General features: G+C 39.3%; 1 protein-coding gene across 1 annotated transcript in view; it reads left to right on the top strand.

Moving 5' to 3' along the window:
• Positions 1–14,538, top strand: part of ADAM17 (ADAM metallopeptidase domain 17) — a 74,593-nt gene that overhangs the window by 6,987 nt on the left and 53,068 nt on the right. Inside the window, 1 exon segment of the mRNA XM_023511807.1 lies at positions 8,556–8,701. Coding sequence (XP_023367575.1) covers positions 8,556–8,701 — 146 coding nt within the window.

Raw genomic sequence — 14,538 nt, 5'->3', positions numbered from 1 at the left:
CTCCCGAGTAGCTGGGACTACAGGCGCCCGCCACAATGCCTGGCTATTTTTTAGAGACGGGGTCTCACTCTGGCTCAGGCTGGTTTTGAACTTGTGAGTTCAGGCAATTCACCTGTCTCGGCCTCCCAAGTGCTGGGATTATAGGCATGAGCCGCTGCAACCGGCCTTAATTAAATTATTTTTGAAAGCAGGTCAAGGCACAGTAAGTATAATCTTTTTTTTTACTCATTTATTTTGAGGGAAATTTAACTATAGGTTCAAGCATACTGTGAGATAAAAAAGGTTGAAAAATACTGGCATAAGGGCTACTCACCCTGTATCTCTAAACTTTGTCCTAAAATCAGCCGTGGAAATTAGCATCCCCCACTTCTTTTTTCTTTTTCTCTTTATGACATGAGTTGTAGACTTTGACAAGTCTCATCCACTTCCCTGGTTGCACTTACCATTGGTCTGTGTTCTGCTAACTACTAAATATTTATCTCTGACCTGGACCTGTTCTCTGAAGATTGATGTGCAGTTGTCCATTTACGTTTCTACCTCAGTGTTCACAGGCATTTCATACAACATGTCTAAAATTATGTTATCTATTCTTTGGATTAGAAGAATAAGCATAAGAGACAAGTTTAGTCTAGTCTTGGGCAGGAGTGTTGGGAGTTGTGGAAGTAGTCTCATTGCCTAACGAATTTGCATCCGGGTTACTGGTCTTGCTGGAAAGTCTTGGCCCAGGTTACGTCCCAACCCTGATGAGGAGCTCTTGATAGGGAATTAGGTGAAGCAGCTCATACCCCATCCTCCCTTACTGGTATAAATCCATAAAATTTTTAGTTCCCAGGCTCTGGGGTATCTGGCCTAGAAGGGAACACAACTTCCTTTTCAAGGAGAGATTCAGCTGCAGCTGGCAGTTATTGCATTTATTGCATGGTCTGGCCAGTCAGCTTCACTGGCCTACCATATGTTTTGGGAGTGCAGAAGAGCAGGTCTTCTGTACCTTCTGCATCAAAACAATCCTAACCCTTCAGGGCAGTTCTGGTTTTATATTTTTCACTTCTAACATCAGAAGTAGGAGCATAACACTGATAATATCATTTGAGGGGAATGTTTTTTACTTTCCATACACATAGCCGAGCAGTGGAGAGTGAGTAGAATGCCACAGAGGTTCTGCATCATACTTGGAAGTTGTATTCTAAGAGAATGCAATTTGCTGGAGAAAGGCAAGAAATTAATGTGACAAGTCCACAAATGTTTTCAGGCCCTTCATACAACACTTTATTTATTTATTTTTTTGAGACAGGAGCCTCCAGCTGTTCTCCTGGGTAGACTGCCATGGCATCACAGCTCACAGCAACCTCCAACTCCTGGGCTCAAGCGACTCTCCTGCCTCAGCCTCCCAAGTAGCTGGGACCACAGACGCCCTCCATAACACCTGGCGATTTTTTATTGTTTGACGGACCTGGGCTGGATTCAAACCCGCCACATTGGGTGTACGTGGCTGGCACCTTAGCCACTTGAGCCACAGGTGCCGAATCACAACACTTTATTTACATTGCCCTTAAATACATTGGGATAATTAAGTAAATATAACTATACATTGTATATATGTTTATATACACACCGAAATTCCATACATAATTTTTTAAAGTCTGAAAATTAGTTTTAGCTTAAAAATATTGACTCTGGGGTCGCTCCTGTAGCTCAGTGGGTAGAGTGCTGGTCATATACACCGGGGCTGGTGGGTTCGAACCTGGCCCAGACCAGCTAAAACAACAATGACAACTGCAAGAACAACAAAAAATAGCCAGGCATTGTGGCGGACGCTTATAGTCCCAGCTACTTGGGAGGCTGAGGCAAGAAAATTGCTTGAGCCCAAGAGTTTGAGGTTGCTGTGAGCTGTGACACCATGGCACTCTACCCAGGGCAACAGCTGGAGGCTCTGTCTAAAAAAAAAAAAAATTGACTCTGGGCTTAATGAAAGGAATATAGGTATACTTTAGGATGGTCATTATATACATACCAAAGTCAATGGCCATAAAAACCTATTCCAGAGATAAAACAATTCAGATATAAGACCAGGGCAGAGTGCAAGATTTGTCAAATTTTTTATGGGCATCTCCACTTCTAAACCCAAAAAGCCTTGGCAGAGGTGATGTCCTTGCTGTGTCCTTTTATAACTTTTTATAACTGCTTCTCTCTTGGCATGTGACATATTTTGTAATATTTTGTGTGATGGTCTTTCCTGCAATGTCACAGTACCAGAAAAGCATTTCTCTTTCTTGTTCTATCCTTAATGCTTGAAAGGTAGAATGTTCCCAATAAATATTTGTTGAATAAATGAGTAAATGAGATCTGGTGGAAAAGAGAAAAATAAGTATAGGATGTGTGTGTAAGAAAGGAGGGATGGAGATAGGTGGATGGGAAAGATACAAAAACAGTGAGGAAGGGGGAAGGTTAGGGTCTCTAAGAACCCTAGACAGGGAGCCAAGTGAGGGAAACTCAACTGCAGCACTTGGTGGAGAAGAGCAGGGAGGGAGAGCTGCTAGGGGATACCTAAATAACACAGTACTCTAACCTTTTGAAAAAAGTTGTACCTGTTTTCTAATTTGTGTTTGTAGCTTGCTCAAATAAGAAAAGCTCAGTTTAGGATGATTGCTGGAGCAACTTGTAGAAAGTAAGGAGGTTGCTTTCATTCTACAGAGTGCCCATTGTGGGAGCCACTGTGGAGATTTATTTATTTATTTTATTGTTGGGGATTCATTGAGGGTACAAAGAACAAGTTACATTGATTCCATTTTTAGGTAAAGTCCCTCTTATAATTGTGTCCACCCCCAAAAGTTGTGTCACTCACTGTGACCCCCCCTCCTCTCTCCCTCCTTCCCTCGCTTTGTTCTCCCCTTCCCCCACCCTCACCGCGTACTAGGTCATTGTCCTCATATCAGAATTGAGTACATAGGATTCTTGCTTCTCCATTCTTGAGATGCTTTACTAAGAAGAATGCATTCCACTTTATTCTTTCATTCAATCATTCATTCATTTATTCATCTGAGACAGGGTCTCACTTTGTTGCCTGTATTAGTGTACAGTGGCAGCATAATTGCTTGCTAGAGCCCCAAACTTCTGGGTTCAAGTGATCTGTTTGCTTCAGCTCCCAAGTAGCTGGGACTACAGACAAGTGCCACCATGCCCAGCTAATTTTTAAATTTTTTGTAGAAATGGGAGTTTTTTGTCTTTCCCAGACTGATCTTGCACTCTGGGCTCAAGCTATCCTGTTTTGGCCTCTAAGGTGCAAGGATTATAGGTATGAGCCACCATGTCCAGCCAAAGTTTTAAAGAAAGAGTATGGCCAGTGGGCTAACATAGTTTCTATAGCATTGTCTAGGATTAATATAATAAACTCTACTGTAAGAAGACAGGTATGTTATACTTAAGTTTATTGAGAGATTTGAATATGGATAAGAGGTGAACTCTTGGGGAGTGAGGGTAGATAGTTCTTTTGAAAAGATTATAGGAAATTGAGATTAACAGTGGCTAGAATTTAGGAAGTGAAGTGCAATGAAATACTGAGTATCTGAGAGGTTACTTGCTAGTGAAAAGACAACAATAAGAACAGTAAATACTGGCGGCGCCTGTTGCTCAGGGAATACGGCACCAGCCCCATATACTGAGGGTGGCGGGTTCAAACCTAGCCCTGGCCAAACTGCAACAAAAAAAATAGCCGGGCGTTGTGGCGGGCGCCTATAGTCCTAGCTACTCGGAGGCTGAGGCAAGAGCATCGCCTAAGCCTAGGAGTTGGAGGTTGCTGTGAGCTCTGTGATATCATGGCACTCTACCAAGGGTGATAGAGTGAGACTCTGTCTCAAAAAAACCCGAAAAAACCAGTAAATACCTCCAGTTTGGCTCCAGAGGGAGAGCTATCTTTATTATAATGTTTATAATGGCTCCAGAATCTCTAATTTGAGATATCCAGTTATTAAAAGAGAATAAATTATAATGGAAACATATTAAAATATTTTAAAGTGCTTTAGCAAGCTACATTTAAAAATTGCTTATTATAAGGCCAGGTGTAGCGGGTCATGCCTGTAACCCTAGCACTCTGAGAGGCTGAGGTGGATGAATCACTTGAACTCAGGAGTTGGAGACCAGCTTGAGCAAGAGTGAGACCCCAGCTCTACTAAAAAAATGAAAAAAACTGAGGCAAGAGGATTGCGTGAGCCCATAAGTTTGAGGTTGCTGTGAGCTATGATGCTACAGCACTCCACCCAGGGTGAAAAAGTGAGACTGTCTCCAAAAAAAAAAAATTGCTTATTATAGAAAATACACCCAAAATAACTAATGATGTTAACTATCTTGCCCTTATTTTAGACCTGTTTTTATACATAGTTAAGATCATGCAATGTGAATAAGGTTTTTATATATCTTTGTTTATTTAGTGTCATAGTATACATATTTTCCCCATATTCGCTTTTGTTTGTTTTTGTTTTGAGTATTTTTTTTTACTTTTTCAAATTAATAGGAGGGTACGATTTTTTTTTTCTTTGAGACAGGTCTTACTATATCACCCTTGGTAGGGTACGATGGCATCGCAGCTCACATCAACCTCAAACTCTTGGGCTTAAGCAATTCTCTTGTCTCAACCTCCCAATTAGCTGGCATAACAGGTGCCCACCACAATGCCCGGCTATTTTTGTATTATAGTTGTCATTGTTGTTTGGCAGGCTTGGGCTGGGTTCAAACCCCCTAGCCCTGGTGTATGTGGCCAGCACCCTAGCTGCTGAGCAACAGGTGCTAAGCCAGGAGGATGCGATTTTAGGTTACATTGTTCTCACTTCCAGGGTAAAGTTCCATTTGTAGAAGAGTCCCTCACCCAGGGGGTGTGTTATCCACCCTCACAATCCCCATATTCTTAAAAAAACCTGTTATAAACTGTTTAACTGGTTTCAGGTTTTTTCAGGTTTTTGGAGGTGCTATAATAATTTACATTGATTTTGGTTTTTTCTTTAAAAACAATGCAAGGCTGGAGGGCGGTGCCTGTGGCTCAAGGAGTAAGGCTCCCGCCTCATATACCGGAGGTGGGTCAAACCCAGCCTAGCCAAAAACTAACAGCAACAAAATAAATAAGTAAATAAAAACAATAAAAAAAAATACAAGGCTGAATAAGGGACATCTCTGTGCGTAAAGGCTTTTTCTTTTCTTTGAGCCATTTGCTTACTTTAGCTTAGTTCTATGGTTTTCAAGTGCATCAGAATTACCTGGAAGGCTTGCTAAACACAGGCTGCTGGATCCCACTGAGGGAGTTCTGATTGAATAGGTGTGAGGGGAGACCCCAAAATAACCAATAAGTTCCGAGGTAATGCTAATGCTGCTGGTGTGGAAACTGTATTTTGGGAACTATTGATCTATGTTATTGACAATGAAACTGTAATATTGAGGTTAAGTTTCTAAGTGAGTGGGAGTGATTATGATCTTGAGTGAAACTCAAAGATAGTTTCATGTACTGACTTGTATCAGGGAAGTTGAAGAGCTGTAGGATCATATGGGCATCTCAGCATTGAGAATTTGTGCAGTTTGTGAATATGTATGATGAGTGTTAGGAGGTAAGGATATTGTGATGAATAAAACATAACTCTGTTGTAGAGTAAGACAAATATGTCATAACCAAGAAGTACCACAAGGAAAGTACAAACAAAGGGCTTTACAGTTCAAAGGAAGTAAAAGTCATCTTTGGTGGACATGTCAAAATGTATGAAACTAAGAAATGGAAGGTCTCAGAAGAGCTTGATTTTTTAAGGAATTTCAAAAGTATGATATCAGTAAACCTTGAGTATTTCAGCCCAGATGGCCCAAGTTCAAAACCCAGTTCTGTGCTTTGTTATGTTAGACAAATTATTGTGAGTCTGTTTTTTGTTTGTTCGTTTTGTTTTTTTGAGACAGTCTCACTACATTGCTCTTGGTAGAGTGCCCTGGCATCGCAGCTCACAGCAACCTCCAACTCTTGGGCTTAAGGGATCCTCTTGCCTTACCCTCCCAAGTAGCTGGGACTACAGGTGCTTGCCACAACGCCTGGCTATTTTTTTTGTTGTTGTTGTTGCAGTTGTCGTTGTTTAGCTGGCCTGGGACAAGTTCAAACCCACCACCCTCAGTGCATGTGACTGGCGCCATAACCACTGTGCTACTGGTGCCGAGCCTGTGAGTCTGTTTTTTGATCTGTAAAATAAGGATAATACCTTAGGGATATTTGTGGAGATAATGTAATAAAACACTCAGCACAGTATTTTGTAGGGAGCACTCAAAAATTGTTGAATTGTTGAATAAATGGTAAACTTCTCAAAGGTTTTCCCTTGGTATCACTGAACATTGTAATTAGCAGGGTCAAATCACTAGCAACATTCAGTGCCATAGAAGTGATTGATACCTTCTGAAACAGCTTTCCTCTGAATTTATTTATTTATTTATTGAGACAGAGTCTCTCTTTGCCCTCAGTAGAGTACCATAGCGTCACAGCTCACAGCAACCTCAAACTCTTAGGCTTAAGAGATTCTCTTGCCTCAGCCTCTGAAGTAGCTGGGACAACAGGCACCCGCCACATTGCCTGGCTATTTTTTTTAGAGACAGGGTCTTGGTCTGGCTCAGGTTGGTCTCGAACTCGTGAGCTCAGGCAATCTACCTGCCTTGGCTTCCCAAGTGTTGGGATTACAGGCGTGAGCCACTGCACCAGCTGAATTAAATTTAAAAGGAAATTTTATAACAAAATAAGTGATATGTAGGAAGCGTGAAGTATGCTGCTATATTAATCTTATATTAAGTTAGAACCTTGAATGAACTCTGATTAAATTTGCTTTCATCAGATATCAGCATACCTAGGCATTGCTTTCTTCTTGTTTACTTAAATGTTACATAACAGTGAGGTGCTTTTTCTTCTTTGGCTACTCTGTGCGAACTAGTCTTTCCCATTCCCTGTCTCTTTTATTTTGCTTTTGTGTCCACAGCACTGATAGATATTTTCTTGTATGTGCTCCAATGTGTGTTCCATTAAGTAAGGCCTTTGTTCCATTAATGCTGTATTTTAGCACGTAGACTAGTGCCTGAATCATAGCAGCAAATGAATGAATTGATGAATGAACCAATTGAGGGTATTTAGGAGAAAATGAAAGAAAAAGGTATTGGGGTTCAGGCAGGGTGGCTTACGCCTTATAATCCTAGCACTTTGGGAGGCCGAGGCAGGTGGATTGCCTGAGCTCACGGGTTTGAGACCAGCCTGAACAAGAATGAGACCCCCATCTCTAAAAATCGCTGGGTGTTGTGATGGGTGCCTGTAGTCCCAGCTACTTGGTAGGCTGAGGCAAGAGAATTACTTCATCCCAGGAGTTTGAGGTTGCTGTGAGCTATGACGTCACACCACTCTACCAAAGGCAACAGAGTGAGACTGTCTCAAAAAAAAAAAAAGGTATTGGGTTAATTCTTTCCTTTTTTAATGTGATTGGGCTTCTGTTGGGAAACTTCTGATATCAGAATTTTAGGCCTTTGATTTGAGATTGTCAGATTTCCAGATTTCTGGAGGTAATGGCCTAATTTATCAGCATTCTAGGAGCCTGTAAGAGTAAGAGGGTTAGGGTGTTGGGTGGATGATATGGGAGAGGTTTGTGCAACGAGGTCTCTTGGCAGTGGCATATTTAAATGTACTTAATTTATCTGTTTATTTGTATTTGTTTATTGATATATGTTGTACATATTTTGGGGGTACATGTGGTATTTTGATACCTTATATAATGTGTAATGATCGAAGGGTAACTGGGATAGCCATCACCTAAAACATTTTTTTTTTTGGTAACATTAAAAGTATTTTTTCCTAGTAGTTTTGGATATATAATAAATTATTGTTAAGTTTAATTTCTCTACTATACTGTCGAATACTAGAACTTATTCCTTTTATCTAACTTATTTTTGTACCCCTTAACCAACTTCTTTTCATCTCCCCCCTCCACCCTTCTCTTCCCAGCCTCTGGTAACTACCATTGTACTGCTTACCTCCATGAGAGCCTTTTTTTTTTTTTTTAAAGCTCACACATATGAGTTGAGATTCTTTCTTTTAAAACAGGTTTTGTGAACATATTTAACATCAGTTGCAATAAACTTACATTTTAAGCTCCTGCTACTATATTTTGAGGATGTTCTAAGTTCTTTGGAATGGCTTTGTATACCATAGCTTCTGCAGTGATATTTGTTGAGAGAAAAGTAAGGCATCCACTCGTATATAACCAGTGGTATGATCACAGGTCACTGTAGCCTTCGGCTCCTCAAGCAATCTTCCTGTCTCAGCCTCCTGAGTAGCTGGGACTATAGGCATGAATCATAGACAGAGTTAAGAGATTCAAGTCACACAAATTGTCTTCTAAATTTCTCCTTTATTACGGAGGAAAGAGAAGAGTTTCTGTTGATGAAAAGGTTTGTACACTTCCTAGTGCATTAGGTCAGAGTGGTTTATTGTCTAGTGCTCTCATTTTGGAGATATTACAGTTGACTAGTAGTTTTAGGTGCTAATAACGTTTTTACCTTTATTTCAGAGAAGCTTGATTCTTTGCTCTCAGACTATGATATCCTCTCCTTATCCAATATCCAGCAGCACTCGGTAAGAAAAAGGGATCTACAGGCCTCGACACATTTAGAAACACTACTAACTTTTTCAGCTTTGAAAAGGTAATTTGAATTATTCATATAATAATGTTGGGGCAGTAAGGGATGAGGTTTGGCAAAAACAGAAAAATACTGAAATCTTTGGAAATTATAGTCTAAAGCAGGGATGTCCAACTTTTTTTTTCCTTTGCTGCATTTTGGAAGAATAAGGGTTGTCTTAGGCCACACATTAAACCCACAAATACTAAGAAAAGCTGATGAGCAAAAAGAAGGTCCATGCACACTTTTCATGATATCTGACACCACAGATAAGCAAAAAAAGTTCTCACAATATCACCATGCTGCCCATGGCAGGTTGGACACTCCTGTTCTAAAGATTAGTAACTGACATAATTACGATCTGTTATATATGATTGTTACATAATACAATGCCTATTCTAAGAGTCATTCTGATGATGAGTATTTTTTAAAAAGTAAGTGGGTGTTCCAAAGGTATTAATGGTGGTAATGATGTTTATAAAATTCTAATAAAAATAAGTATAATTAATTGAGTGCTTATGACACTTTACATTTTGGGTGCTACTTTAGAACCATCTTCCATGTATTATTATCTTTATTTTATATATGAAGACATAAAGATTTTGCCTTTTTATGTTTGTTTTTTATATAGAGTCTCTCTCTTTTGTCTGGGCTGGAGTTCAGTGGCGTCACTGCTCACTGCAGTCCGCTTGCCTCAGTCTCCCAAGTAGTTGGGACTACAGGCATGTGCCACACACCTTGTTAATTTTTCTAACTTTTGTAGAGATGGGGTCTCATTCTTGCTCAGGATGGTCTAAAGCTCCTGGTCCAAGCAGTCCTCTCACCTCGGCCTCTTAAAGTGTTATGATTACAGGTGTGAGCTATAAGACCTGGCCAAAAGATAAGGGTTTTATTCAGGATCCCATGGCCTGGGTAGTGAGCTGGGTCTAGAATTTGGTGTTCTTTCTGAATTGAGTTCCACTTACTTCATAGCATAAACTGTATTATATTTGGGCAGTAATTTTAATATTGCTTGTGTTGTCTTATAGATTGAAATCTGTTTCATAATTGCAGGTCTTTTTCTAGAGTCTTTATAGGAAGCTTTGTCCAATATTAAAACAAATATAAACAAAAACCCCACAAAACTATGAGAATATAAATGGTATAAGTTATTCTTTATTTTAAAAAATATATGTGCACCTGGTTTAAAAAACAAATAAGAGAATGAGGGAAAGTTATTGGGTCAAGGATATGTTTACTATAAATTTTTATTGATGTTGTGGTTTCTTCCCACAGATGAGAATAGGTTTGCCAATAATAGGTTGGTTTTTTGTTTTTTGTTTTTTTTTTTGAGACAGAGTCTCACTCTGTTAACCTGGGTAGAGTGCCCTGGCGTCATCCTAGCTCACAGCAACCTCAAACTCTTGGGCTCAAGAGCTTCTTTTGTTTCACCCTCCTGAATATCTGGAACTATAGGTGCCTACCACAACACCCTGCTAGTTTTTCTATGTTTAGTAGAGATAGGGTCTTGGTCTTGCTCAGGCTAGTTTCAAGCAAGGTGATCCACCTGCTTCGGTCTCCCACAGTATTGGGATTATAGACATGAGCTACCTGACCTGGCCCCCAATAATATGTTTCATCAGCCTTTAACTTTCACCTGTCTGGAAGAGGATGGTACCTCATAGCTGTTTTGATTTTAGTTTTGTATAAATTTGAGCATTTTTCATGTTAGTAAGTCATTTGCTGTATTTTTCTGTGAATTGCCTTTTCATACCCTTTGACCATTTTTCTATTGGTTTTGTCTTATGGCTACTGAGTTGTAGTAGTGTAAGAGAATTGGGGCTCAGCGCCTGTAGCTCAACGGCTAGGGCACCGTCCACTTTCACTGGGGCTGGCAGGCTCGAAACCCATCCAGGCTTACCAAACAACAACAACTACAAAAAAAAAAAAAAAAAAGAGGCAGGTGTTGGGGCGGGTGCCTATAGTCTCAGCTTCTTGGGAGGCTGAGACAAGAGAATCGTTTAAGCCCAAGGGTTGGAGATTGCTGTGAGCTGTGATGCCATGGCACTCTACGGAGGGTGACATAATGAGACTCCGTCTTTAAAAAAAAAAATAAAGAAAATTGGTTCATTACTGCACATAATATGGATATTTTATGCAAATGTTTTGCTATATTTTTGTTTTTCCTAACTATAAGCATCATCCTTAGGGTATTTTTGAATAACTTCCTTTTGTTAGATTTTATATCAAAATATTACAATATTGGTTATCTAGCTTTTAACCTACAGCAAATTTAGCAGAGTGATAATAACAGTAGCTACAGTTTATCAGGTGCTTATTTTCTGTAATTTTCACTATATTCTGCATGGAAGATTTTCCCTTTGAAGGCAAAAAAAAAAAATGAAGAAAAGAAAGAAAGAAAGAAAATCTAACAAAAAAACATTGAGGCTCAAAGAGGTTAAAAACTTGTCCAAGATCACTCAGCTAGTAAATGGCAAAATAGGATTTCAACGTCTGACTCCAAAACTTGTGTTATTGCTACTACACTGGTAGGGAGTTTATTGAAAGGGTGGATGTAGTGTCAAGAACTGAGTTGGGGAAGGTTGTGGTGGCTCATGCCTATAATCCTAACACTTTGGGAGACTAAGGCAGGTGGATTGCTTGAGCTCAGGAGTTTGAGACTTAAAAACAGAAAAACTAGCTGGGTGTTGTGGCGGGTGTGGTTCTAGCTACTCGGGAAGCTGAGGCAAGAGGATTACTTGAAACCAGGAGTTTGAGGTTTCTGTGAACTGCTATGCCAGAGCACTCTACCTAGGGCAACAGTGGAACAAAAAAAAAAAAAAAAAGAAAGAAAGAAAGAAAAAAACTGAGTAGGACCAAGAGAAAAGGGAGGAACTAAATGTTAAGAACTCAAAGTTTAGTTTTCTGGGTTTATGTTAAAGATAGATTTGAGATGGCTTATAGAATCCTTACTCTAGGGCAGTGGTTCTCAACCTTCCTAATGCCGCAACCCTTTAATACAGTTCCTCAGGTTGTGGTGACCCCCAACCATAAAATTATTTTCGTTTGCTACAACAGATGAAAGGTTGAGAACTACTGCTCTAGGGGCAGACACTCCTGTGACCTTTTCCTTTTTCATGTTTCATTGAAGACATTGATTCACTCAGAAAATGTTTAATATTCACTTTGTATAAGGAAGCAGGAAAGTTTGTAATTTATTTACAGTTTTATCTTAAATGTTTAATGGGAAATGTATCTAACAATCTATGAGAACTTGTACCAGGTGCTTTAAAAAGGTTATTTCATTCAACCCTCAAAACCATTCAGCTAGTAGGTGATGTTCTTTCTATTTGTTAAAAAGTATTGAGGTCCAGAGATTAAGGGTAAAGTCAGTGAGTAAGTGGTAGAGGTAGGATTTGAGCCACATTGTCAGTCTCCAAAGTCCGTATCCTTTTCCTTCTATCATATTGTGTTATTAAAGCTTGCTTTCTTTTTTTTTTTTTTTAATCCTGGAGTAACCAAAATGATCAATTTGTATCAGGGCTGAACCTACCTAAGTGAAGTCACTTATTACTTGGTGGTGATAGTAAATGAGAAGATTCTATATTTATTTATTTATTTATTTTTGAGACAGAGTCTCATTTTGTTGCCACTGGCAGATTGTAGTGTCATTATAGCTCACAGCAACCTCAGACTCTTGGACTCAAGCGATTCTCTTGCCTCAGCCTCTTGAATAGCCGGGACTGCAGGTGCCAGCCACAACACCTGTCTATTTTTAGAGATGGGGTATTGAAACGGGGTCTTTAGAATAAGAGCACTTTTTGATTACAGCAAAGAGGAAATGCAACTTGAAAGGCAAATTCTAAACTTTTTTTTTTCAAAAAATCAGTTGAATTCATTACACAATGTCTCACCATTACCAAGCCTTTTTAACCTCTGATAGTCACATCGAAATTTAATATAATGATCTCGCTTTAAATTACTTTGCCTTGCCTTCCACTGCTATTTAAAAACAGAATCTTCTGGGCCGGGCTTGGTAGCTCACACCTGTAATCCTAGCATCTGGGAGGCAAAGGCAGGTGGATTACCTGAGCTCACAGGTTTGAGACCACCCTGGGGCAGAACGAGACTTTGTCTCTAAAAAAAATAGCTGGGTGTTGTGGCGAGCGTCCCAGCTACTTGGGAGTCTGATGCAAAAGAATCCCTTGAACCCAAGAGTTTGAGGTTGCTGTGTGCTATGATGCCCTGGCACTCTACCAAGGGTGACAAAGTTAAGACTCTGTCTCAAAAAATAAATAAATTATGCAAAGACTTCAGATACTGTTTGGTACTATTTTGATAATGTTATCAGAATTTATTTATTTTTTATTTTTTTTATTTCTTTTGAGACAGAGCCCCAAGCTGCCACCCTGGGTAGCGTGCCATGGCTTCACTGCTCACAGCAACCTCCAACTCCTGGGCTCAAGCGAGTCTCCTGCCTCAGCCTCCCAAGTAGCTGGGACCACAGGCGCCCGCCACAACGCCCGGCTATTTTTTGGTTGCAGCCATTATTGTTGTTTGGCGGGTCCGGGCTGGATTCGAACCCGCCACCTTAGGTGTATGTGGCTGGTGTCTTAGCTGCTTGAGCCACAGGCACCGAGCCATCAGAATTTATTTTTGAAAAACTTAAATGTTTCTCCTAAAAGTGAAATATCTCAAATTTTGTTTAAGGAGGAATAGGACTGATAAACAAATGAAAGTGATACAGCCAACTACTTAGTCCATTAAAAATGGATAGGAAAATGTTAATTTGGACTGTTGTTTAGCACTAATCTGTAGTTACTGTAAATGTTTAAACTGAGAGTCAGAAAGATAAATGAAGATGTTCAAGAATTCTTAAGTGATTTCATGTAATTTTGGGGAGAAAGAAAAAGAAATTTTCACTGTCATTATCTTATTTGAAGGGTTTTTTAATAGCTCAAAAGCTTAAGAATAGAAAATTTAAAAAAACATGAATTTTACCATCACTTTTTTTATTTTTAAAGACCATAATATTCTTTTGTTTTTATCAGTTCAGTATTGAAATAAGAATAGAGTCTTTACAGATTCTTAATGTAGAAAATGAAAAATGCGATTCTGGTGATTTTTCTGGAAAGAACATTAATTAAAAGTAATATTGCAACTCATAGAGAGGTTTAAAACTAAATATTAGTAATAAAGCATTTATAATAGGGATGTTTTTCCTGTCAATTACTCAGCATAACTGAAGGGGAAAATATCATAACTGAGAATGTGTGGGAATTTGCATTTTAGGATAACAGGAGAAAAGGTTCCAAGGTTTTATGAAATAACATTGTATTGTGTCTCTTTCCTTCTGACCATCAAAAAACCACAAGCAAACTAAAATTACCTTGTTATGCTCAAAAAGTTAAAAATATTTGTTGTCATGGAGACAGGCCCAGTCTAGATTTCTTCCCAGAAGTTTAAAGACTTACACAAACCAGTGGGGGAAGTAACACTTCATATTTTCAAACCACAGCTGACAAAGTTTGTCCCTGTAGTAAGATGAACAGCATATCATTCTTTGTCTTTGGTGTTCATGAGCACATTGAGAGGGCTGTGTAAATAATAATTGAGGAAATCTTGTTCATTCCCAGTTTTTATTTCAGAACCGAAACTTATAGAAAACACCTAAAGAACTGGAGTGCAGATTTCAATGTCTGTCTTGGATACTTTGTATTTATATCCTTAATAATAATCATGGATTAATTTTTTCATGATACATTCTTCTAAGGGGGAAAAATTATGAGGGCTTTTAAATTTAGATAGCGGCATTTGGCTCGAAGCCTGTAGCTCAAGTGGCTAAGGCACAGGCCACATACACCAGAGCTGGCGGGTTTGAATCCAGCCCAGGCC

Source organism: Otolemur garnettii, unplaced genomic scaffold (genome assembly GCF_000181295.1).
Source record: "Otolemur garnettii isolate 467f Iridium unplaced genomic scaffold, OtoGar3 scaffold00022, whole genome shotgun sequence".
Classification (NCBI taxonomy): Eukaryota; Metazoa; Chordata; class Mammalia; order Primates; family Galagidae; genus Otolemur; species Otolemur garnettii.
The sequence above is the reverse complement of the archived record's forward strand: the minus strand, read 5'-3'. Positions and strand labels throughout refer to the sequence as shown.